Genomic DNA, 26,420 nt, shown 5'->3' on the forward strand with positions numbered 1-26,420 from the left:
TTTAAAAAGGAAACAGCTGGTGTTACATTAATTAAAAAAAGAAAAAAAAAGCCATTTTTGTGAATCTCTCTTCTGTCCTCTCATCCCTGGGCATCGACACAATACAGGGTAATTCATTTGGTCATAGTGCTCCTTTTATTTTACATTTTTAGTTTTTGGCTGAGCTACTGAACAGATAAGGAAGCACTTACAATATGCATCAAATCACATTATATGCTTTAATGGGATGTGAATACAAAGTCAAAATCCTATCATCAAAATTAGCAGTGGAGAAAAAAGCTTGAGTTTTGTTTTGGGGGGGGGGGTGCTAATGATTTTGGCCAGGATACAGACAGACATAGGTGTGTTTTAAAAGAAGATAAAGAAGCCCTGTGTTTACTCAAAAAGACAATTTTTCTAAAGAAATAAGGCTTCCAGAGTCCAATACATGTTCCAGAGAGGCACTTGCTAGAGTGAACAAAGATCTTCCAATCTGTAACAAGTTTAAAGGATGTGAAAAAGCTGCCTAGAGGAGTCTCACTTCAGACCTGAAGACATACCAAACTGAAAGTGGAAGGATGAAAAAAAGCTAATCCACACCAACAGAAGCAGGAAAAAAAGCCAAGGTTGTGATATTTATATCAGAGAATATTGACTTTAAAACAAAGACTGTCCGAAGAGACAAGGAAGGACACTACATACTCATTAAGGGGCCATAAAACAAGAGTGTGTAACAATCGTGAATGTCTATGCACTCCACATTGGGCAACCTAAATACATAAAGCAAATATCAACTTACCTAAAAGGAGAAAATGAGAGTAAGACAATACTTTAACACACTGTTTACATCAATAGATAGTCTATGCAGAAAATCAATAACAAAACAGTGTCTTTGAACGACACGTTAGACAAGATGGATTTAGCAGATTCATGCAGTACATGCCATCTAAAAACAACAGAACACACGTTTTTTTTTTTTTCCAAATGTGCATGGAAAATTCTCCAGGATAGATCACATGATAGGGCACAAAACCCGTCTCAATAAGTTCAATAAAACTGAAATCATAATGATAGGATTTCATCTTTTTGGACCATAATGATATGAAACTAGAAATTAATCATAAGGAAAAAACTAGAAAAAATACAAACACATGCTGCTAAATAGCCAATGGGTCTATGAAGAAATCAAAGACGAAATAAAGGATGCTAACAAAAAGACAGAAGATCAAAAAGTAATGGGTTCAGGGGCGCCTGGGTGGCTCAGTGGGTTAAGCCTCTGCTTTCGGCTCAGGTCATGATCCCAGGGTCCTGGGACTGAGCCCCATATTGGGCTCTCTGCTCAGCAGGGAGCCTGCTTCCCCCCTCTCTCTGCCTGCCTCTCTGCCTCCTTGGGATCTCTGTCAAAGAAATAAATAAAATCTTAAAAAAAAACAAAAAAGTAATCGGTTCAATCCTGAACACCTAGTTGAAAGTTTTCCATATACATGTAAAAAAGAGCTAAACAATCATTAGGGGCACCCGGCTGGCTTAGGGGGTGAAGCACTTGACTCTCGATCTTAGGATTTGTAGGTTCAAGCCCCATGCTGGGTGCAGAGATTACTTAAAATAACATCTTTTTTAAAAAGAAAATTAACAATGATTACTTATAAAATAATCTGAAAAACTACCAAATACAGATACTTGAGGTCCATGCAGCTGTTTTCTAAAAGCTTTGTTGTACTGTGAAGTGTGAGGAACCCACAGAAGGAAAACCACCTAATCACTATTATCTACAAGGGGGATGTAGGATCTAAGTGTAGCCACTGATTAAGTTCTGCTTCCTTAGTAGAAGAACTGGAGATTAGTCATCAGGATCTACTGTTCAGTCTTGAGTTTGTTACTTATAAAACTCCATTATTATGTTAATAATAGCTAATATTCATGGAGCTCTTACTGTAGACTGGCACTGTTCTAAGCATTATGCATGTATTACCTCATTTAATCCTTAATGAGAAAGGTGCTATGGTACTCTCATTTAGCGGACGAGACCCTGATCAGGGAAGCAGCCCAAGATCACAGCCAGAGTAGAGGAGTCAGAATTCAAACTTGGATAAGCTGAACATAGAAGCCAATGAAAGAAGTACCATTTTCCATCTTGTGCATGAGCTCATTTGAGTACGTTGGCAGCCATACGTGTTCGCACTCCTTAACTTATGTTCTCTCTCTCCTTCCTACTCCTATATATAGGTAGTAGAATCTGCGCAAGACAATCTGTAGGCTATATCGTAGTCAATGATTTGAAAACACTCTCCCAGTCTATCATTAACATCAGATTAAAGTCATGAATTTCTCTAAATCTAACAGAATACCTTACACAGAGACTATTTATAAAGTTTGTTGACAATGAAGTCTGATAGGGGGAAAAAAAGGAGTGGGGGGGAGAAGAGAAGATGAACTCCATCAGTCACATCCAGAACCCTGCCGTGCGCTTGGCAAGCAGCAGGTGCTAAAACAATGTTGTCTGAAAAATGGCAAAGTGGAAGGTAGGTAAAGGGAGAGGGAGGAAATGGAATAACAAAAGAAGGAAAGAGGGAGAGGTCAAGAGAGATGGAGGAAGGGAGGGAGGAAAAGGAAGGAAACAGAGGAGTAGAGAGGAGAGGATGGGAAAGGACAGATGAGTCCATGAGCATATTATCCAAGGATCATAGGCAAGCACCGCCATTCCGAGCCCAATGGCATCGTCAGTTACTGGTCAACAGCAGAGGATCGGCAGGGGTGTGAGGGGTAACAAGCAGGGCATCTTGAACTCTCAGCCCGGTGCTGAGTTCTCCCTCCAGAACCACACCCCAGTGCCCTCTAGCTTCCATCCCTCTGCAGCCACTGGGTCCCAGATTGCTGCAGTTACTTCTCCCTTCTGGGAGGAGAAAAAAAGATCTTGCTTTGGAGAACAACTGCATCCATTCTTGGTCATTTGGCTTGGGAAAGAATGACAGTCCTCCCAGCTCCACCCAATAAGGGGGAAGGGGCTTACGATTTTCAGTGTATCTTATCCCCTCACAGCCCTGGTGAGTCAATGGATAAGAGATGGTACAGACCCAAAACAAAATCAAGATTCAAGGAGATGTTTTTGTTTTCTGGAAAAGCTTTGTCTCATACACAGGAGAAAGAAAGAAAGAAGAAAAGAAAGAAGAGAAAAAAGGAAGAAAGAAAGAAAGAAAGAAAGAGGAAGGAAGAAACCCTTCATCCTCATAGACAAGACTGTATAGGAGTGAGAAGTCTGGAATCCTACAGGTATTTGCTCCGCCAAAGAGAAGCCTTGGAAAGCCAGAGCAAGGAGCCTGAGTATGAGAGTGCTACCTTCTGAGGCAGAGCTGACAGCAATATCCAGGTCAAGTGGACCTTTCATTTGAGCTGCTGGATGGAGGTTCACCTGCAGCCACCTCTCTTTTAGTGATGTGTGCCAATACATTCCCTTTATTATTCAGGGCCCGACTCACCTAGTTTTTCTCTCATTTGCAGCGCAAAGATCCTGACTGATAGACTCTCTCTGTGAGCCCTGGATAGAGATCTTGCATTCTTACATAAAGACATCAACTCATCAAAGAGTTTTCCTGCGTACTAGGATATAAACGCCTGATGCAATGCAGCACTCTAAAAGGATTCAGAATTTCAAATGACAAATTGAAACCCCAGGCAGAAACCCGATTAGGGGCAAGATGAATGGCTACTCAGATCTGGATTCCACTCTCACTGTACAGGACACATCGACAAGGGCTGACAAGATTTCTTGTCTTTTTTTTCTTTTTTCCTACGCACGGACATCTTATACCCAACTCCTGACACTTCATTTACTAAAAGAACCCATTATATCTAATCAGTATATTTTATGTTTCTGGTTATCGGTGTTGTCTGTCTGAGATTAAAAACTCTTAGGGAGAAGGAACTGTATCTGCTTAACCCACTTTATAGAGAATGTAAGAAAGAAAAGCCGTGGAAATCTGATCAGAGTTTTCTCATGTGGCCACTGCTGATCTTACTACTTCAAGCAGATCCTGAGGCAAGGGTATAAAATTCAAGCCTTACCTTGAACTCCAGTCAACATTTTCCTGGAAGTCTTAAGTTAAAGCCAGGGATTGCTTCTTCCAGAGCTTTATGAAATAGTAGTGATGTTCAGGGTTGAAATTTACAAGACATCTTGGGGTTGAAATCAATTATCCTTGTCTGATGTCATCTACCACTTTTTGGGCAACAGACATTCCCATAACAACACACCCCAACCCATACAAATGACTTATACTCAAGGTACAATTAGAATGCCTTTCTGCTCTCAACAATTAGGATCAGTAAAGAAATTATTAGATTTGGAATTAGACAGTCTGATACGCATCTTCGCTGCTTCTTTCTTGACGAGTGACCTTGGGCAAATTGCTTAACCTTTCAAAATGATTTCTCTCTTATAAATAAAATGTCAATGATAGCATCTGACAAATACTTCTGAGGCTTTGGCTAAAAACTGAACAAGGTACTATAATAGATTGCATTGTAAATAAAAATGCATTTATCCCCTTATCCTTTGCTGAGGTGACAAAATTTGGGGCATCTCCTGGATTCACCCTGTGCATCTTTCTTAACTACTGTTGTTCCATTAGCTTGATGGGTAAAGTAAAACTGATGATATTTAGCAATCCATTTAAGTAGTATTCCAATCGGGGGCACCTGGGTGGCTCAGTGGGTTAAAGCCTCTGCCTTTGGCTCAGGTCATGATCCCAGGTTCCTGGGATCAAGCCCCACATCCGGCTCTCTGCTCAGCAGGGAGCCTGCCTCCTCCTCTCTCTCTCTCTGCCTGCCTCTCTGCCTACTTGTGATCTCTGTCTCTCAAATAAATAAATAAAATCTTTAAAAAAAAAAAAAAAGTAGTATTCCAATCAGCCCAGCTTAACACTAACCTCTGAGGTTGGAGGTTAAAATCTATTTTAAAACTTTTATTTTTTTGGTTAGAGTTACAAAATCCATTTCAAAACCCAAGCCACATACAAAAAGGACATGACTTTTTCCTTTAAAAGAACCTCAGGCCTAGGATGATTTATCATTACCCCCTTCATTTAAAATCATCATTTAAAATAAAAGTGCCAAATTTCTCTGGAGCTTGGCAAAGCATATGGCTCAGAATTAAGCTGGGTTATCCTATCTTCCTTGTATCTTTTACATCAATAAATATGACTAATGACCTTGAAATCTCAGACCCTCCAACTCTAAATGTAAGTTTAGTCTTTTCCAAAGAAGACAAGAATTGTAGGTAGTATATTGATATTATAGCTCACTATAGAGAGAAAAGTACTGGAGAGAGATTCCAAAGGTCACTCAAGTCACCTGAACCTGGCCAGTCTATTAAAAGCCAGCCTTGACGCTGAGAACTAGAGTTGATTTCTGACCCCAACTGTAAGGGAAGACTCAAGGGAGGTGCTTTTTTTTGTTTTTAAGTAAATAGGAGTTGAGGGCATCTGGGTGGCTCAGTGGGTTAAGCCTCTGCCTTCTGCTCAGGTCATGATCTCAGGGTCCTGGGATGGAGTTCCGCATTAAGCTCTCTGCTCAGCGGGGAGTCTGCCTCCCCTTTCTCTGCCTGCCTCTCTGCCTACTTGTGATCTCTCTGTCAAATAAATAAAATCTTTTAAAAAATAGGATTTGATTATTTTTATCAATTTTATCAAGGTAAAATCTACATAAAATAAAATTCATCAATTGTATCGTTCCAAGAGTCTTGATCTATATATGCTTGTATAATGATGTATATACGACGATGTATATAAAACTACCACCATAATTAAGATATATAGTTACTTTGTGCCTCTTTGTAGAAATGAATGGGACAAGAGGGGCCTGGGTGGTTCAGTCAGTTAAGCATCTGACTCCTGATTTCAGCTCACAGGTCATGATTTCAGGATTCTAGGACTAAGCCCCGGGTCTGACTCCACACTCAGAAGGGAGTCTGCTTCTCCCTCTCCCTCTGCTCCTCCCTGCTGCTCTTGATTTCTTGCACTCCCCCTCTCTCTAATAAATAAATAAAATCTTTTAAAAAGAAAGAAAGAAAGAAATCCCTGCTTAAATGGTCTTTAATTCCCAAGCACCCAAGGCAGTATTAAGGGGTTTCTTTCAGTACTAGCTGGGTCCACCAATGGTCAATGTGACCTGCCAAAGGCCAAAGCAGGATCAAAAAGTGGAAGGGCTGAGGATAAGATGCTGGAGACCCTTGGCAATGACCATGCGTTTCTAGAGATGAAGCCAAAGAATGGCAGGGTCCTCGCAAATCCAACAGGCAAGAGAGAGCCGAATTCTAAAAATGGCTTGACTTTCACTTTACGTGGGAGAGTGATGATGACTACATATTTCGGAACTCAGGTCACCGAATGCTTATACAAAATTTTTTTCTGACCAACTCTAATAGCAAAAACCAAAGATGGCTCTGAACATCGGAACAAAAGATGGTTTATCCAACATCTCCAAAGCCCTTGCAGCTTCTAGTCTTAAAATGTCAACAATTCGTTTTTCCCTTTAGCCAATTAATTCATAAATGCCCTCTACTAAATGTGCCCATGTTATCATGTGTTTATCAGACATCAGCTCTTAAAAACACCAAGTAATGGGCTTCAATAATTGTTTGCCCCTTTTCCAGTTAAGTGTACGCCAAAAACATACAAGAAAGTAATACGAGGCATCCTCTAAATGTCTTAGGGGAAAAAAATCCATTTCTCATCCTACTCACTAGGGCAAGAAATAAATAATACTGCATTTAAGTTCAGGCCATGGTGAGTTTTTAATTATTGAATAGGAAGTAACGCTCTGTGGTTGCTTCCTTTTATCTCACCTTGATGAAGTTGGAATCAATACCCCATATCATTACTAAAAATCTGACTTAAACTATAAATTTACCTAAATGTAAATGAAAACCATAAATCAGGCACAGTTTTATCATAGTCAAAGAAGACTGTGTAATTATGTATCATTTATTTTCTTCTTATCATTCAGATACACCTTCTTGAGCCAATAGTTGATAGCATCAACAAGTCTACTTTGAACAAAAGTCAAAAGGAGTATGTTGGTAGTTCACAGTACTTAACTTTGAGAATTCTGTGTTTAGGCCTGTGGAGTTCTAGTTATTTTTTTCTTCCAAACAAAAGGTATCCAAAAGGGAAAAAAAGCTCATTCATTTAAGAAGTGTTTATTGAGAACTACTCTGTGCCAGGCACTGGTTTAAAACTCTGCCCTTCATGGGACTCACTGGACATTAGAAAACAGACAGTGTGTATTTTCAATGTGACATTTATGATAAAGTGATCTACGAAGAAACAGTTCCATACAGTGCTATGGGATGGAGAGAATAAAACACCAAAGGAGGACTTAGTAAGAAGGTGATGCAGATGCTGGCGAGGATGCGGAGAAAGGGGAACCCTCCTACACTGTTGGTGGGAATGCAAGCTGGTGCAGCCACTCTGGAAAACAGCATGGAGGTTCCTCAAAATGTTGAAAATAGAACTGCCCTATGACCCAGCAATTGCACTATTGGGTATTTACCCTAAGGATACAAACGTAGTGATCCAAAGGGGCACATGCACCCGAATGTTTATAGCAGCCATGTCCACAATAGCCAAACTATGGAAAGAACCTAGATGTCCATCAACAGATGAATGGATCAAGAAGATGTGGTATATATACACAATGGAATACTATGCAGCCATCAAAAGAAATGAAATCTTGCCATTTGCGACAACATGGATGGAACTAGAGCGTATCATGCTTAGCGAAATAAGTCAAGCAGAGAAAGACAACTATCATATGATCTCCCTGATATGAGGAAGTGGTGATGCAACATGGGGGCTTAAGTGGGTAGGAGAAGAATAAATGAAACAAGATGGGATTGGGAGGGAGACAAACCATAAGTGACTTTTAATCTCACAAAACAAACTGAGGGTTGCTGGGGGGAGGGGGTTTGGGAGAAGGAGGTGGGATTATGGACATTGGGGAGGGTATGTGCTTTGGTGAGTGCTGTGAAGTGTGTAAACCTGGTGATTCACAGACCTGTACCCCTGGGGATAGAGTATTATGCCTCCATCAGAAAGGATGAATACCCAACTTTTGTAGCAACATGGACGGGAGTGGAAGAGATTATGCTGAGTGAAATAAGTCAAGCAGAGAGAGTCAATTATCATATGGTTTCACTTATTTGTGGAGCATAACAAATAGCATGGAGGACATGGGGACTTAGAGTGGAGAAGGGAGTTGGGGGAAATTGGAAGGGGAGGTGAACCATGAGAGACTATGGACTCTGAAAAACAATCTGAGGGTTTTGAAGGGACGGAGGGTGGGAGGTTGGGGTACCAGGTGGTGGGTATTATAGAGGGCACGGATTGCATGGAGCACGGGGTGTGGTGCAAAAATAATGAATACTGTTATGCTGGAAATAAAAAAAAAAAAAAAATAAGGAAAGACAACCATGGGATGAGTGGGGCAAAGGGAACACATTTCAAGGAAAGACAGCAGCTTGTTCCAAGGCCCAGCAGCTCAAGAGGCCATTGAATTTGGTGCCTTGCAGCGCAACACATCTAGGGGGCAGGGTAAAAAATGTAGGCAGGAGTGAGGTGTTCCTCATCAGAAAATTATACATGCTTTCGAATCTGGACATGAGATCTCATTTTGGAGTTATGTGATGATATCAACAGATTTTAAGCAAAGAAGTGAAAAGTATGGCTTTCTGCATGGGGTAGTCTAGAACATGAATGAAAAAGAGGTGGTCTGGAGGCAGGGAGATGGGTTAATTGCCTATTGCAATAGTTCAAGCAAAAGATTATGGGAAACTGAACTAGGAAAGTAAAAGTAGGGTTGGGGAAGAAAGAATGGTTCAGGAAACATTTAAGTAGCCTTTCTGACAGCTCAGTGATTAACAGTACCTTGGGAATAAGGAAAAAGTAGAAGTCTAGGATTATGCTAAGGTTTATAATATGGGTGACAGGTGATTCACTCAGCATATATAAAAACAAAGAGCACTTTTCTGGGAAAATTGGAAAAGTTGCTATTTGTACATATTAAATTTGAGTTGTCCACACAGAGTTGTGTATTGAAAGCAATCTGGATATAGAGCTTAGTGGTAAAATTTTGTGCCAAGAAAAAAAGTGAAAATTAGAAGTGCTTAAAATTGACAAGGCTCTAATATATAAAATATGGAATGATCTCCCATAAACCCATAAAAAAGAAGAAACCAAAATATAAAAGTGAGCAAAGGACAGGAACAGGCAATTAATAAAAAGGAAACCCCCCAAATCCCTTAAGTATGTGAAGAAAGGCTCAACCTCATTAGTAATATGAGATATGAAAATCTAAACAGCAGTAGGGAATTGGACTGTTGAATAGAAGGGGGCAAAGAAAGTATAACCAGAATAACCAACACACGGGCCAATCCTTTTCGTAATCCCGATCTGCTTCACTCCCAGTCTCATCCTCTCCCCTCTTTTTTGGACTCAGGCATAGAGCTGAGTTAACCATATTCATCCTTGAACAATTTTTTTCATCATTTGTCCAGTGGAAGACCCATTTCATTCCATGGCCATCTCTGCCCTCCTCTCTTCCTTTGGAGTCTAAACATCACGGATGGCGCTCCTGCTTGCAGGTGGGTTTGATCAAGAGGAGGCATCAGCTGGAGATTGGAGGGTGAGAAAGAGGGGAGTTGGGGTGTTTATTCCTCCCTGATGAGTTCCATTCCTGTCTGACAGCCCACCTCTCACCACTCCAGACCTTACTAGGTTATGGTTACCCTAAGCCTTTCCTACCTTGACCCTTCAGTCTTGGAGGAACTAACAACTTTCTACAATTCTGTGTCCTGGGATGCCTCTCCAACTCTTCTTATTTTTGATTTCCTTAACTTCATCCATACTTCTGTATTAAGTTATCAGGTTACTATTATTAAACTCTCTTTAGTAAACCCCTTTTCAGGGCACCATCTCTTTTCTGCCTTGACCCTGACTAAATCAGCTATAGAGACTTTCAGGGGAATAACTCCTATGATAAAGGGCTTTTTTCCTCTTTTTTTCTTTTATTTTTATACAGGGTCCACTTGAACATATTTGTCTGCTGAAGTAAAAGAATTCCCATCATTCTGTAGCAGAAACAATGTATGGGAGACTAGGTAATTGGATATTAGCTCCGATTACTATCTCTCCCACTACTCTGGTAACATCATGACTGATCTTAGAGACAAAAGAGCACAGATCCAAGGGATGCAGTAAAAACCAAGGTCACTGTAGATCAGTAGATACTTGCATACTTACAGCATTAACACTGTCTGAATTCCAACACCCAGCTGCATATATTCAGGATAAAGCTACACTACATATTTCGGAATGGGGATTGGCAACAGATTGCTGTAGACTATATCCTGAAAAACAAGCATCTTCACACATATCATGGGCTATTTCTAATCCCAGCATCCTCGCTGGGTCTAGCTGCATGTTTCTGATCTTTGGTCCTACCCATAACTTCCTCGGGTAGTCCTTACCTGCCTGTCCCATCTAAGGACCCTGCTCCACATCTGACAATTTACTGCTCCAAGTTCATTTCCTCTGAGCACGTGTTAAAATGTTTATCTGTATTTTCTCTTTACTTCTTATTGTCTTCTCCATCAGACTATAAGTTCCCCCACGGCAAGGGACCATGTCTAGGACACAAAAGGACTTTTATAAGTATTATTCTTGAGTGAGTAAATGGTGAAGAGGGGTGACACAGATAGTCAACAGAAGATAGAAAAGGATGAATTCCCTTCACCACCAGACTTGTGGGTGGTGGGCCTCATGTGGCCTCCCTTGCCGTCAAAACATACTTTTCAGATCTGGATCACTTGCAGTGTGCTCAAGGATGCTGCTAGCGTTGTATGAGGCTGTGAATATCTCCAATGAGAAGGGCTCAAGTCTGCGTGTGTTTGCCTCGTTCTGCACAGCGCTCGGCACACTCCCAAGCACAGATGGGCTCTTCATAAATATTATTGAAGGATGATGACACAGAGGATTATTTAATACTTCTGCATGGGGTGGAGACAGACCTCGGGCCTCAGATACACTTTGAATGTGCTTTCCTTCTCAAATCATTTGAACCAAAACAATTTCAGCAACACAGATTCATCTGCAACTACAAATCAGACACATTCAGAATGACAAAGTTCTAAAAGAATGCCCTTTTCAAGGCTGAAACTGCATTATTCTGGGGAAAATATTCTGGAGTCCTTGTTTCAGTGACACTGTAAGAGCAAAAATTAAAGACACTATAAGTCTCCCCTCAGGGAACAATGATTATCTGGGAACAATGAAATTTGGCCTGAATAATTCATCAGTTTCAAGGGTGCAGGTCCCCACCATCCCCTCCAATCCAAATTCTGGAATCCCAAAATTTAGGCAAGGGCACCATTTAATGTGTCTCAGCTACTCAGTTGTCATCCTTCTGGGTTCTGGCACTTTTGGTCACATTTCAATGATTTTATTCATTTTAAAAAAATGATAATAACCTACCAAGTAAACCATGATCAAGATAAGATTTTGAAGCTGTATTTATTTTACCCAAGAAAGAAGTTCATAAAGTGTCCATCATGAGAATCCACCTGGGAGCTACGCAACAGATAGATCAAATACCCACAGCAAATCACCACGTCAGAGCCCCAGAGGCTTCTGGAGCCCAACCAGCAAGCATGAATAATCCTTTTAAATGGTTACTTACGTATCAGAACAGGCCCTTTGTGAAATTTCTAAGCAAGGCCTCTGGTTTCCGACTGAAACAGAGTTTTATTGGGAGGGAGGGGACAAAGTGAAACGGGAAACGTCCGGGAGAAAAGAGGACAAATGGTTTTTGTTGTCAGAGTGAAACCTGCCTCTCCTGGCAGGGTTTGGAAAGTTGCTGGCTATCCCCCAGGAGAGTTGGGCAATCTTCTCAACTAGTTTCTCAGGGACCATCTTCACCCAGTGGTAGTTACTACGCAGATGCAATTATACACTAGAAGACCCAGTTTCAAATCCTGGGTCACCTTCCGATGAGCTGTGCAACCTTGCACAAGTCACTTAAACTCTCTGATACATGGTTTAACATCTTTAAGATGGTGAGAGTCATGCCTCACCAATTACCTGCTAAATTCATGCAAAGATCAAGTGAAATCAAATGCACACAAGGTCTTTCTAAATTATAAAATTCTGTGTAAGTGAAAGGTGTTATTATTAAATAAGCTTCCGTAATATTAAGTAACCTACATAGCAGTCAGGATCCTATATGACCCTGAGTCCTCAGTGACTAAAGATGGTTCCATTTTTGCCTTGTGATCCACAGTTTTACTAAACCTTTTTTTTTTGCTTTTTTAATGGAGGAATATAAGCAAAGGCAAATGGAAAACAAGTGTGGAATATTACACCGTCCTCTTTGGTGCTGCTAGGCACTGAGGTTGGATTATATCATGAGCTTCTTATCAATATCCCCTGAGGGAGAGAAATAAAGTTGGGGGGCAATCGAAAATATTCTTCCCAGTAGAAGAATCCAAAGCCAAGTTATAAAAATCAATTGCATTTCTAATTGCTAGGAGCAAACAACTGGAAAATTAAATTTATAAAACTATTCCACTTATTTTTTTTTAAAGATTTTATTTATTTATTTGACAGACGGAGATCACAAGTAGGCAGAGAGGCAGGCAGAGAGAGAGGAGGAAGCAGGCTCCTTGCCGAGCAGAGAACCCAATGCGGGGATCTATCCCAGGAACCTGGGATCATGACCTGAGCCAAAGGCAGAGGCTTTAACCCACTGAGCCACCCAGGTGCCCCAAAACTATTCCACTTATGTATGATAGCCTCAGAAACATAGATACTCAGAGATAAATTTAACAAAAATTGTGTGACACCACTACAGTAAGCCACAAAGCATACGTAAGAGAAATTAAACTACAAAATATATAAGAGAAAGTAAAGAAAACTAAAATGAAGAGTTAAAACACATTTGTGAACTGGAGATTTCAATATTACTAAAATGCAATTCTCCCCAAATTATTCTATAGATTTATTCAATCCCAATCAAAACTGTAACAATTGCTAGTCATTGACAAGTTGATTCTAAAGTGTATATAGAAATACAAAAAAGCTAAGATGTATCATTTTTTTAATTTGACCAAGAAGAAAAAAAACACTTGGGGAATTCACTTGATTTCAATACTTATTTAAAAGTTTAATAATCAGGGCGCCTGGGTGGCTCAGTGGGTTAAGCCGCTGCCTTCGGCTCAGGTCATGATCTCAGGGTCCTGGGATCGAGTCCCGCATCGGGCTCTCTGCTCAGCAGGGAGCCTGCTTCCTCCTCTCTCTCTCTCGCTGCCTGCCTCTCTGCCTACTTGTGATCTCTCTCTGTCAAATAAATAAATAAAATCTTTAAAAAAAAAAATAAATAAAAGTTTAATAATCAAGCATAATCTCGGCCTAAGAATAGGTGTAAAATCAATGAGAGAAAATAGAGAACTCTAAAATAGACCCAAACGGAAATGGTCAACTTATCTTTAACAAAAGTACCAAGAAGAAAGAAAATTATTTTCGATGAACACACACAAAAATTAATTCAAAATCATCATAAACTGAAATGTGAAAATTAAAACTACAACAAACTTAGAAGAAAACATCTTTCTGACCTTTGGCCAAGCAGAAATTTCTCACAGAGGACAAAAAGTACATACTAACTATACAGGAAAATATTAATGAACTAACTTCATCAAAATGTAAAACTTCTGCTCATCAAAAACTTCTACTAACAATATGAAAAGACAAGCAATGGGCAGGGAGAAAATACTTGCAATACATATATCTAACAAAAGACACTATCTGGAATATTTAATGAACTTCTATAAATCAATAACAAAAGACAAACAACCTAACTTTTTAATTGAGCAAATGCATTATGAACAAATACATAACAAAAAAGATGCACAAATGGATAATAAGCATATGAAAATAAGCTCACTGTCACCAGTTATGATGCAAATCTACACCAAAAGGAAAGAAGATTTCAAAGCGCAAAGGCCTCACGCCTCACGCAGCAGGAGACTTGCAGGATATAAAGGTGTACCGGGGACTTTGTTTTAAAAACTGCAGTATGTTTTTTTTATTTTTTAAGATTTTATTTATTTATTTGACAGACAGAGATCACAAGTAGGCAGAGAGGCAGGCAGAGAGAGAGGAGGAAGCAGGCTCCCTGCTGAGGAGAGAACCCGATCCAGGACCCTGGGATCATGACCTGAGCGGAAGGCAGAGGCTTTAACCCACTGAGCCACCCAGGTGCCCCCACAGTATCTTTTTGAATGGAGCCTACCCAAAGGGCTTTTCCCCTCATCCTCATCAAAATGGAATCACAAACAGCCAGCCACTGCTAGGAATAGATACCAAAGACTTAAGGAGGCGCAGAGTGAGGTTCACGAGTTGCCTTTCCACCCCACCCCTTTGAATCGTGCTTTTGGTTTCCTTCTTCTAAAAGATCTGCTGCTCAACAAGCTGCTGACACCCAGGGTCTTGACACACTGACAGCTCTCAGAGTCAAGGTGTACAAGGACCCCCAGGATATAAGCACTGTTGGACTGGTTTCTCCAGGGGATACAGAACCACACAATGATTAAAGCATTTCCACATCATGCCTTTCACCCAGCAAGGGTCAACACCCAAATGCCACTCACACTGTAGGGAGAGTCAGATCGGCAAAAGGGGATGAAGGTCAAGTTGATAACAGGTGAATTTGAGTGTAAACATGCCAAAGGATGGGCTCTCCTTGTTAAAAAAATGGTCAGAAGCTTGAAATGGAATGCCAGTTTCAGCCTTAGTCCCTGAGAATCTTCAGGAGAAAGATCAAGTTCCCATTTATTTTTTATGGTTATGATTTTTTAATCAAATTCTCAACTTTATTTTTCTTTATTGTATTAGTCACCAAACACGACATCATTAGTTTTTGATGTAGAGTTCCATGATTCATTGTTTGCATGTAACACCCAGTGCTCCGTGGAATCCGTGCCCTCCTTAATACCCATCACTGGGTTAGCCCATCCCCCCAACCCCTCCCCTCCGCAACCCTCAGTTTGTTTCCCAGGGTCCACAGTTTCTCATGGTTCGTCTCCCCCTCTGATTCCCCCCCCTTCACTTTTCTCTTCCTTCTCCTAATGTCCTCCATGCTATTCCTTATGTTCCACATATAAGTGAAACCATATGATAACTCCCACTTAAAAGAAAAAAATCAAGACCAATTAAATCTATGTGAGGTGGGAAGGGGAAACCACATGCCGAGAAGAGCAACACCCCAAGTTCCAAAAGCCAAGGGTTGGGGAGCAGGCCTGGGGAGCCCAGCAGTGCTAGTTAGGACTCCTCAGTTGTTGGCTGAGAGCAGAGGTTCTCGGGGGGCAACAGACAAAGGCACGCCCTCTATTCTGGCTTGCCTGGAGCATCTGCCCCATCTTCTCCGGTTCCTGCCTGGACAGCATCTTGCTTCTCATTCGTCTTCTCTCCTGAGACCTGGAGCAGAATGGCTCCGGAGCCCACGCCCGGCTCCACTGCTTGAAGAGCCTCATTTGTGCCCTGCCCCCAGAAGAAGGCCTGGCCGGTGGTCAGCCCACTACCTCACAGGCAGGGGAGAAGAGGGATGGATCCCTCATCCGGCCCCTCATTCTTCCCGCTGAGGCTCCACTTCCTGGCGGGTGTGGGGTAAGCGTGCAGGGGGAGACTGTGCTGTGGGTCCCTCTCCTCATCTTCATGAGTCCAGCCTCATCTCCTCGCTTCTGAGGATGGGACCGAGGGCAACAGGAAGCCCAGGGGAGGACTTGAGGCTGGACGGCGTGACATATGTAGGCTCACCTGGGGAGCTGTCACCTGGAGGCCTGCACAGCCAAGGCTGTCACATCAGCCCCTGAAACTCAGAGTAAGCCCAGCAGCTTCTTCAGAGGCCCCTTGTCCCCTCTCTGGGTTCCTATGGATCTTACAGGCCCACCACCGTGTGATGTAATATTGCAGGGTCATGAAGACCATGGACTCTGGGGGTGTTTGGGTGGCTCCGTGAGTTAAGCATCTGACTCTTGATTTCTGCTCTCAGGTCATGATCTCAGGGTCTTGAGATCGAGCCCCGTGTTGGACTCCATACTGACTGTGGAACCTGCATAAGATTCTCTCTCTCCTTCACCCTCTGCCCCTACCCTTGGTCTCTCTCTCTCTCTCTCCCCGTCTCTCTAATGCACTGTGGAGCTGGACCATGCACTATGGAGCTAGAATGGCATAGTTAGAATCCCAGTTCAACCCTTGTTAGGCCCTGGTCTTGACCAAGTTATTGAACTTCCCTGTACCTCAGTTCCTTCATCGGTAAAATGGGCCACCTCACAGGGTAGTTATGATGACTACCGAGTTTATGGAATGGGCTTACAGCAGAGCATGGCACAGAATTAGTAAATAAAAATCAGTAAGTACAGGGTACTTGCACAAAAATAGACATATAGATCAACAGAATAGAATAATAAAGAGCTCAGAAATAAATCCATGCTCATATACTCAATCTATGAGAAAAAAGGCAAGAATATATAATGGAGAAAAGATAGTCTCTTCAATAAATGGTGTTGGAAAAACTGGACAGTTCCATGAAAAGAATGGAATCGGACCAGTTTCTTACACCATGCACAAAAATAAGCCCCAAATGAATTAAAAACCTAAATGTGAAACCTGAAACTATAAAATCCCTAGAAGAAAACACAGGTAGTAATTTCTTGGATGTCAGGCACAGAAACATTTTCCTAGATATGTCTCCTCAAGAGGGAGAAATAACAGAAAAAAAAAAAAAAAAAGCTCTTACAGAGTGAGGGAAACCACTAACAAAAAAAAAGACAACCTACGAATGGGAGCAGATATTTACAAATGACATATCCAATGAGGGATTAATATTTAAAATATATAAAATATTTATTCAACTCAACATCATAAAAACACAAATTACCTAATTAAAAGTGGGAAGAGGATCTGAATAGACATTTTTCCAAAGAAGACATCCAAATGGCAACACACACATGAAAAGATGCTCAACTTCACTCATCATCAGGAAAATGCAAATCAAAATCACATGAGATACCACCTCATCCCTCTCAGAATGGCTGGAATAAAAAAGATGAGAAATAACAAGTGTTGGTGAAGATGTGGAGAAAAATGAACCCTCATGGGACACCTGGGTGGCTCAGTGGGTTAAAGCCTCTGCCTTCGGCTCCAGGCATGATCCCAGGGTTCTGGGATCGAGCCCCACATCAGGCTCTCTGCTCAGCAGGGAGCCTGCTTCCTCCTCTCTCTCTGCCTGCTGCTCTGCCTACTTGCAATCTCTGTCTGTCAAATAAATAAATAAAATCTTTAAAAAAAAAAATGAACCCTCATGCACTGTTGATGGGAATGGAAATTGATAAAGCCACTGTGGAAAATAGTATGAAAGGCCCTCAAAATATTAAAAATACAATTAATACATGATCCAGTAATTCTACTGTGTGTTTATTCAAAGGAAATGAAAATACTAATTTGAAAAGATATACACACCTCGATGTTTACTACAGTTTATTTACAAGAGCAAAGATATGGAAGCAACCCAAGTATCCATCCATACATGAATGAATAAAGAAGAAATGGTATACATATAAAATGGAATATTACCCAGCTATTAAATATAATGTTAAGTGAAATAAGTAAATCAAAGAAAAACAAATACCATATGATTTCACTCAAATGTGGAATTTAAGAAACAAAACCAAAATAAAAGAACAAACAAAAAAACCATACTCTTAAGAACAGAGAACACACTGACAGAAACCAACGGGGAAGTGGGGGGCGGGGAGGGTGAAAGAGGTGAAGGGGACCAAGAGGCCATTCATCATGATGGGCACTGAGTAATGTATAGAATTGTTGGATCACATTGTATGTACGAAAGTAATATAACAGTATATGGTACTTATACTTCAATTTTTAAAAAAGGAAATAATATTTTGCACTCACTAGAATTGCTAAAATAAAAAAGACTGACAAGAAAAAAAAAAAAAGGCACAGCGATCACATGTCCCTCAAGTTCCCACAGCTAAGAAGTGGTACCAAGAATTGAGTTCAGGCCACCTGATTCTCCATGCCCCTCCCCGGCACTATACATGTCTCTACGTTCCCATACTTCCCACAGTTGCCACCAGAGCAGGAGAGAATGAGTGACAGCTAACAACAAAGGCGACACTGACATCAGAAGCCTACCATGAAGTTCTTCAAGGTGACATCCTTGCTTACCTGTCCAGGGCCATGCTGGTGGGCATACTCCTTCCAAACCCTCGAACCCCCATCTGACGGAAATATGGAATGCAAGAGAGGTTGGCAGCAATGATGGCCAGTGAGTCAGAAGGGCTCACGAAGAAGCCATTTTGGCCCAGGATCATATAACGGTCCTGCCAGAAGGAACAGGTGACAAAGATCAGAGAGAGGCATCTGCTGATAGCTTCCCATTCCTATAATCATCTCAAGCTACTCTACCACCATCCTATATTTAAACAACCGAAAACAACTTGAATGAAGCCAAGGAGGGCATGAGAAACCTTCTTGTAAATTCTTGAGTATTGTAGGGCCCAGGACCATGACACAGTTTGGAATTGTCCCACCTGTTGGAATGCAGATGACTACCTCAAGCGTCAGTAGCCTTCATATACTCATCCCATACCCTCCCTCAAATATAACGGAGAACAAGAATTATTTTTTTTTTTTTAAAGATTTTATTTTTATTTATTTGACAGAGGGAGATCACAAGTAGACAGAGAGGCAGGCAGAGAGAGAGAGAGAGGGAAGCAGGCCCTCTGCTGAGCAGAGAGCCCGATGCGGGACTCGATCCCAGGACCCCGAGATCATGACCTGAGCCGAAGGCAGCGGCTTAACCCACTGAGCCACCCAGGCGCCCCCGGAGAACAAGAATTATTGCTGAAATACCTAGTTTCTTAATGTGGTGGTTTTAGCTAAGCCAACCATAAATAAAGATTAATTGCATGAATATTTTTAAAAGTAATAACTTTTTTATAACATAATGCTACCCTGGAACTATGAAAAGTAAAAGCTGTTTAACTGCAATACAGAAGAGCCATTAAAAAGAAGAACAGATGCAGAGCCAGTTAGGGTTCGAATGCCCCATACATATCAGCCAGCCCCATGAATTCTCTGGCTTCCAATGCTTGGCTTATTATCTCATAAAAGGGTCGGCAGGCAGAAAAGTTTCTTACTTACCCCATCAGCATCAAATGCAGCTCCAAATCCATATTCTCCTCCTTTCATAGCTTCCAGAAGGGTTGTTGCATACGTCAAGTTTGGGTCAGGAGGCTGCCCTCCAAAATCTTCCAAGGGGACACAGTTTATTGCAGAATTGGCTGGAGCTCCCAGCTCATCACACAGGACTTTTCTCACATAGGGTCCCATGACTAAAAAGAGATATGCGGCAACATGAGATCTTGGCAGAAACCTCAAAAAATGTTCGGTTCTGTTTAGAACAAGAAAGGTCACTTAATAGCACAGGAAACAAGTTCTACAGGCTTTGTCGAGATGCAACACGAGTGATACTTACTTCATCTATTATTCACTGAGTGCCCACCATGTGCCAGTTGCTATGTTGGGCATATAGATGTATTCAATAGTCAGTTGTATAAAATTTTTCTCCAAAACTTTCCTAGTATGTTGCCAGAAAGAAACCAACTACTTAATAATGATCCAATGTGTGTTGCTTTTTATGTATTAAAAAATTTGGTTAAATATATGCAAAAGCCCTAAAGGCTCTAGCAATGTTCCCTGAGTCTGCAATCATTTTAACTCTGCCAAGAATATAACTAGAAAATGTAAACAATGGAAGCATGTAAAACTAAGCATATTTTATACAATAAATGCTAAGGAATGGTGTTTTCCAGTTGAACATATATTTATGGAGCACCTAATATGGAATTCCTATCTTAAGAATAGAAACATCATATTCAAGCAATGCAAATCACAGTTTTCTAAATTACTGGGCTCCGAATCCAGTAGAGGGATGAGTTAAATCTACAGGTGAGTGATTACAGAAATAAGACTGGTGCTCTGCAATGGAAATTTATGAAATAATTAGATCTGATGGCTTTCAAGAAGAAACAACCACAGGTAAAAGTTTCAAGAAGGAGGTAGCATTTCTGGAGAGACTTGAAGAAAGAAAGAATATAAAATTGATAGGACGCCTGGGTGTCTCAGTGAGTTAACCCTCTGCCTTCGACTCAGGTCATGATCCCAGGGTCCTGGGATCGAGTCCCCACATCGGGCTCTCTGCTCAGCGGGGAGGCCTGCTTCCTCCCCCTCTCTCTCTGCGTGCTTCTCTGCCTACTTGCGATCTCTCTCTCTGTCAAATAAATAAATAAAATCCTTTTTAAAAAAGAATATAAAATTGATAGAGATGGGGGATAGGAATGCCATCCAAATGGAAAGGACATTATGAACAAGGGAATGGAGCCTGAGGTAGAATATATAGAGCACATTTGGGGAATGCATGAATCCTGTTAGCTGAAATATATATAAAACATTTTTTTCTAATTAATTACCACTAACCCAACCCTCAAATAGTGAACATCTTTTGAATTTGCCTGTCCAGCATTTATTTCCCCTTCCTCTAGTTGCAATATTTTGGGTTTCCTATGGAGAATAAATCCTTTCCCCATCTTAGTTCTTATAAGTTAAGGTCTGCGCAGTCAATGTCCTCTATCGCTCAGCCAGATAAGTGATTCAGAGGTGGACATATAGAACAAGCTGGGCAATGAGGCTCAAAACCAGATATACTGCTCAAAACATTTAGAAAGAGAAACAGTCGGGGCGCCTGGGTGGCTCAGTGGGTTAAGCCACTGTCTTCGGCTTGGGTCATGATCGGAGGGTCCTGGGAGCGAGCCCCGCATTGGGCTCTCTGCTCAGCAGGGAGCCTGCTTCCTTCTCTCTCTCTCTGCCTGCCTCTCTGCCTGCTTGTGATCTCTCTCTGTCAAATAAATAAATAAAATCTTAAAAAAAGAAAAAAAAGAAAGAGAAACTGTCTTCCCTCAAGGCCAGTTAATGCTAGGGGAAGAACCTAAAAATCCCTTTCTGGGGAATATGATCATCCCAATAAGAAAGAACAAAACAAGCCAACAGATGACGTCAAAATAAAGCCCATGGAGGATGAGCTCCACACATGTGTTCAGATCTCCCAACAAAATTTTTGGTACCTCATTCTTAAATGTGCCAGGCAGCCAAGGATCACTAAACTTTTGAAAAGGGCAATTAACATGAGATCAAAACAAAAAGAGTAAAGAGCAACTTAGAAGAAACAGAAACTATACAGGGAGAAGAAAACTCTTAAATATAGATCAGGAACATTTTTTAAGTCAACTTTTTAATTATATAATACAATTATCATAATTATTGGATATTAAATATTTATAAATAGAAAGGTTTATAAAAAAATCTTTCTTTTTAAAGATTTTATGTATTTATTTGAGAGTAGGTGAGAGAGAGGGAGAGAAAGCCAGGGGAAGGGCAGAAGGAGAAGCAATTTCCCTTATGAACCCTGGGACTATGACCTGAGCCCAAGTCAAATGCTTAACTGATTGAGACACCCATAAAAAACAATTTTACTATTAATTATATCCTTGAAATAAAATACAAATGATAGGAGAGAGGCAAGATGGCAGAGTAGTAGCAGACTGAAATGACATCACATCCCAGGAGTTCAGCTAGATAGGAATCAAACCATTCCAAACACCTACAAACTCAATAAGAGCTCAAAGAGAAGAAAAGCAGCAATTCTAAGAACAGAAAATTGACCACTTCCTGAAAGGTAGGACACGCGGAGAAGTAAATCTGAAGCGATGAGGAGAGAGACCGCAGGGGAAAGGACCAGCTCCCGGCAAGTGGTAGAGCAGCAGAGCATAAAATCAGAACAATTAGAAGTCTGCTCCACTGAAGGACATGGCTCCAGAGGCTAAGCAGGGGTGGAGTCCTCAAGGGGACAGTGTGGTCTCAGGTCCAGTGGGATCATAGAAAGATTGGGGGTGTCTGAGTGTGGCAGAGCTTGCAGGTATTAAGCAGGGAAGTCGACTACACAGATGGAGCTGAGGAGAGGGCTTTCAGCTTGGGGTTACCTTAAACCATGATCTGAGGCACAGTTGGGCAATTGCTCTTCAAGCAGGGACCCCACAAGTGGCATATCCAGGGAGACTCACCTGTCTGCTCCGGGAGGAGCAGTGCAAGAGGAATCTGCTGGGTTTGAAGACTCCAAATGGGACCAAGCGCAAGAGATAGAAACACTCGGTCACAGGTCGGGTCAGCTTAGAGAGCAGCCTGAGACCAGGGAGATGGGAGGGACGGACTGCTTTTCTCCGAGGGCGCACTGAGGAGTGCAGTCCCGAGCTCTCGGCTCCTCTGAGCTGGAGATTGGGAGGCCGCCATTTTCATTCCTGTCCTCCAAATCTCTACAGAAAGCATTCAGGAAACAAAAGCTCCTGAGCATGAACCTGAGCAGATGACTTAGCCAAGCCCCTGGCAAGGGCAGTGCAATTCCACCTCAGACAAAGACATTTGAGAATCACAGCAACAGGCCCCTACTCCAGAAGATCAGCAAGAACATTCTGCCAAGAGCAAGTTTACTGATCAATGAGAACTGCGGAACTCCAGAACTAGGGGAAAGTGACACAGAATTCGTGGCTTTTTACCCATGATCCTTTACTCTTGCTAAGTTAAATTTTTTTTAACTTTATTTTTTTCTTATTCTATTTTCTTAATGTTTCTTTCCTCGTTCCTCTTTTAACATTTTCTAACTAGTTTATCTTAACAATACCTTTCCTAAAAAGTTGTTTTAAACCTTCATTTTTATAGTCATATTTTATCACTTCGCTGTATTTAACCTTATTTGTGTGTGTGTCTGTATATATATTTTTTTTCTAAAAAATTTTGGGATACAATTTCTTCTAATAGCTCAAAATATACTCTAGTCTAGCACATGGTTTTGTTTTAGTCTCCAGTCTGAGCACATTCCCTGCTCTTTTTTTTTTTCTTTTTCCAACCAACTTATCAATTCCTATTTTAATTTTTTTTTAAATTTTCATCTTAACAATCATTGTGTTTACCCTTCTTTTACTATATATACAAGTTTTTCTTCCATTAGAATTTTGGGAGATAGTTTCTTCTAAGACCAAAATACACCCAAAATCAAGTCAGTGGCTCTGTTCTATTCACCAGTCTAATATATATGTATAATTTTTTATTTTATGTATTTTTTCTTTCTTTTTTCCCCCTTTCTTCTCCCCCTGGATTTGGATCTCTTCTGATTTGGTTAGCATACATTTTTCTGGGGTCCTTGCCACACTTTTAGTATTTTCTCTCATTCATATATTCTTATCTGGATAAAATGACAAGGTGGAAAAACTCATCACAAAAAAAAAAAAAAAAAAAAAAAAAAAAAAAAAAAAAAGAACAAGAGGCAGTACCGAAGGCTAGAGACCTAATCAACACAGACATTGGTAATATGTCAGAACTAGAGTTCAGAATGACGATTCTCAAGGTGCTAGCTGTGCTCAAAAGAGGCATGGAAGATATTAGAGAAACACTTTCTGGAGAAATAAAAGAACTAAAATCTAACCAAGTTAAAATAAAAAAGCTATTAAAGAGGTGCAATCAAAACTGGAGGCTCTTACTGCTAGGATAAATGAGGCAGAAGAGAGAATTAGTGATATAGAAGACCAAATGATGGAGAATAAAGAAGCTAAGCAAAAGAAAGACACACAACTGCTGGACCACAAGGGAAGAATTCAAGAGATAAAAGATAGCATAAGATGAAACACTATTAGAATAGTTGGGATTCCAGAAGAGAAGAAAGAGACAGAGGGTCAGAAGGTATATTGGAGTTAATTATAGTAGAGAATTTCCCTAATATGGCAAAGGAAACAAGCATCAAACTCCAGGAGGCCCAGAGAAACCCCCTCAAAATCAATAAAAATAGGTCCACACCCTGTCATCTAATAGTAAAACATACAAGTCTTAGTGACAAAGACAAAATTCTGAAAGCAGCTCAGGACAAGAAGTCTGTAACATACAGTGGTAGAAATATTAGATTGGCAGCAGACTTATCCACAGAGACCTGGCAGGCCAGAAAGAACAGGCATGATATATTCAGGGCACTAAACTAGAAAAATATATAGCCAACAATACTATATCCAGCTAGGCTATCACTGAAAATAAAAGTAGAGATAAAAATCATTCAGGACAGGGGTGCCTGGATGGCTCAGTGGGTTAAGTCTTCTGCCTTCGGCTCAGGTCATGATCTCAGGGTCTTGGGATCAAGCCCCACATCGGGCTCTCTGCTCAGCAGGGAGGCTTCTTCCCCTCTCTCTTGGCCTTCCTCTCTGCCTACTTATGATCTCTCTCACTCTGTGCCAAATAAATAAATAAATAAATAAATAAAATCTTAAAAAAATAAAAAATAAAAAAGCTTCCAGGACAAACAAAAACTAAAAGAATTTGCAAACACCAAATCAGCCCTACAGGAAACATTGAAAGGGGTCCTCTAAGCAAAGAGAGAGCCTAAAAGTAGTAGACTGGAAAGGAACAGAAACAATATAGAGTAACAGTCGCCTTACAGGCAACACAATGACACTACTTTAATAGTTACCCTGAATGTAAATGCGCTAAATGACCCCCATCAAAACACACACGGTATCAGAATGGATAAAAAACCAAAACCCATCAACATGCTGTCTACAAGAAACTCATTTTAGACCCAAAGACACCTCCAGATTTAAAGTGAGGGGGTGGAAAACAATTTGCCATGCTAATGGACATCAAAAGAAAGGTGGGGTGGCAATCCTTATATCAGATCAATTAGATTTTAAGTCAAAGACTATAATAAGAAATGAGGAAGGACACTATATCATACTTAAAGGGCTGTCCAACAAGAAGATCTAACAATTTTAAATATCTATGCACCTAACATGGGAGCAGCCAACTATATAAAACAGTTAATAACAAAATCCAAGAAACACATCAACAGTAATACATTAATAGTAGGGGTCTTTAAAAACCCCCTCACTGAAATGGACAGATCATCCAAGCAAAAGATCAACAAGGAAACAAAGGCCTTAAATGACACACTGGAACAGATGGACATCACAGATATATTCAGAACATTTCATCCCAAAGCAACAGAATACACATTCTTCTCTGGTGTACATGGAACATTCTGCAGAATAGATCACATCCTGCAGGGGTCACAAATCAGGTCTCAACGGGTACCAAAAGATTGGGATCATTCCCTGCATATTTTCAGACCACAATGCTCTGAAGCTAGAACTCAATCACAAGAGGAAACTTGGAAAGAACCCAAATACATGGAGACTAAACAGCATCCTTCTAAAGAATGAATGGGTCAACCAGGAAATTAAACAAGAATTTAAAAAAATCATGGAAACAAATGATAATGAAAACACAACGGTTCAAAATCTGTGGGACACAGCAAAGGCAGTCCTGAGAGGAAAATATATAGCGATACAAGCCTTTCTCAAGAAACAAGAAAGGTCTCAAATACACAACCTAACCCTACACCTAAAGGAGCTGGAGAAAGAACAACAAAGAAAGCCTAAACCCAGCAAGAGAAGAGAAATAATCAAGATAAGAGCAGAAATCAATGAAATAGAAGCCAAAGAAACAATAGAACAAATCAACACAACTAGGAGCTGGTTCTTTGAAAGAATTAATAAGACTGATAAACCCCTGGCCAGACTTATCAAAAAGAAAAGAGAAAGGACCCCCCAAAAAAAAAATCATGAATGAAAGAGAGAGATCACAGCCAACACCAAAGAAATACAATTATAAGAACATATTACGAGCAACAATACATCAGCAAATTTGACAATCTGGAAGAAATGGATGCATTCCTAGAGACATATAAACTATCAAAACTGAACCAGGAAGACACAGACAACCTGAACAGACCCATAACCAGTAAGGAAGTAAGGACATTGAAGCAGTCATCAAAAATCTCCCAACAAATGAGAGCCCAGAGCCAGACAGCTTCCCAGGGGAATTCTACCAAACATTTAAGGAAGAATTAATACCTCTTCTCCTGAAACTGTTCCAAAAAATAGAAATGGAAGGAAAACTTCCAAACTCATTTTATGAGTTTGATCCCAAAACCAGACAAAGACCTCACCAAAAAAGAAGAATTACAGGCCAGTATCCTTGATGAACACACATGCAAAAATTCTCACCAAAATACTTCCCAGTAAGATTCAACAGTACATTAAAAGGATTATTCACCACGAACAAGTGGGATTTATTCCTGGGCTGCAAGGTTGGTTCAAAATCCACAAAGCAATCAATGTGATACAATACATTAATAAAAGAAAGAACAAGAACCATATG

General features: G+C 40.6%; 1 protein-coding gene across 1 annotated transcript in view; it reads right to left on the reverse strand.

Annotated features, from left to right (window-relative positions):
• Window positions 1-26,420, reverse strand: part of PGM5 (phosphoglucomutase 5) — a 198,160-nt gene that overhangs the window by 134,957 nt on the left and 36,783 nt on the right. Inside the window, exons 5-6 of the mRNA XM_032307008.1 lie at window positions 19,254-19,444; window positions 18,276-18,430 (exon numbers count right to left, since the gene is read on the reverse strand). Of these exons, the coding sequence (XP_032162899.1) occupies window positions 18,276-18,430; window positions 19,254-19,444 (346 nt within the window). The remainder of the gene's footprint in view (window positions 1-18,275; window positions 18,431-19,253; window positions 19,445-26,420) is intronic.

The sequence above is a fragment of the Mustela erminea genome, chromosome 12 (assembly GCF_009829155.1).
Source record: "Mustela erminea isolate mMusErm1 chromosome 12, mMusErm1.Pri, whole genome shotgun sequence".
Taxonomy (NCBI): domain Eukaryota; kingdom Metazoa; phylum Chordata; class Mammalia; order Carnivora; family Mustelidae; genus Mustela; species Mustela erminea.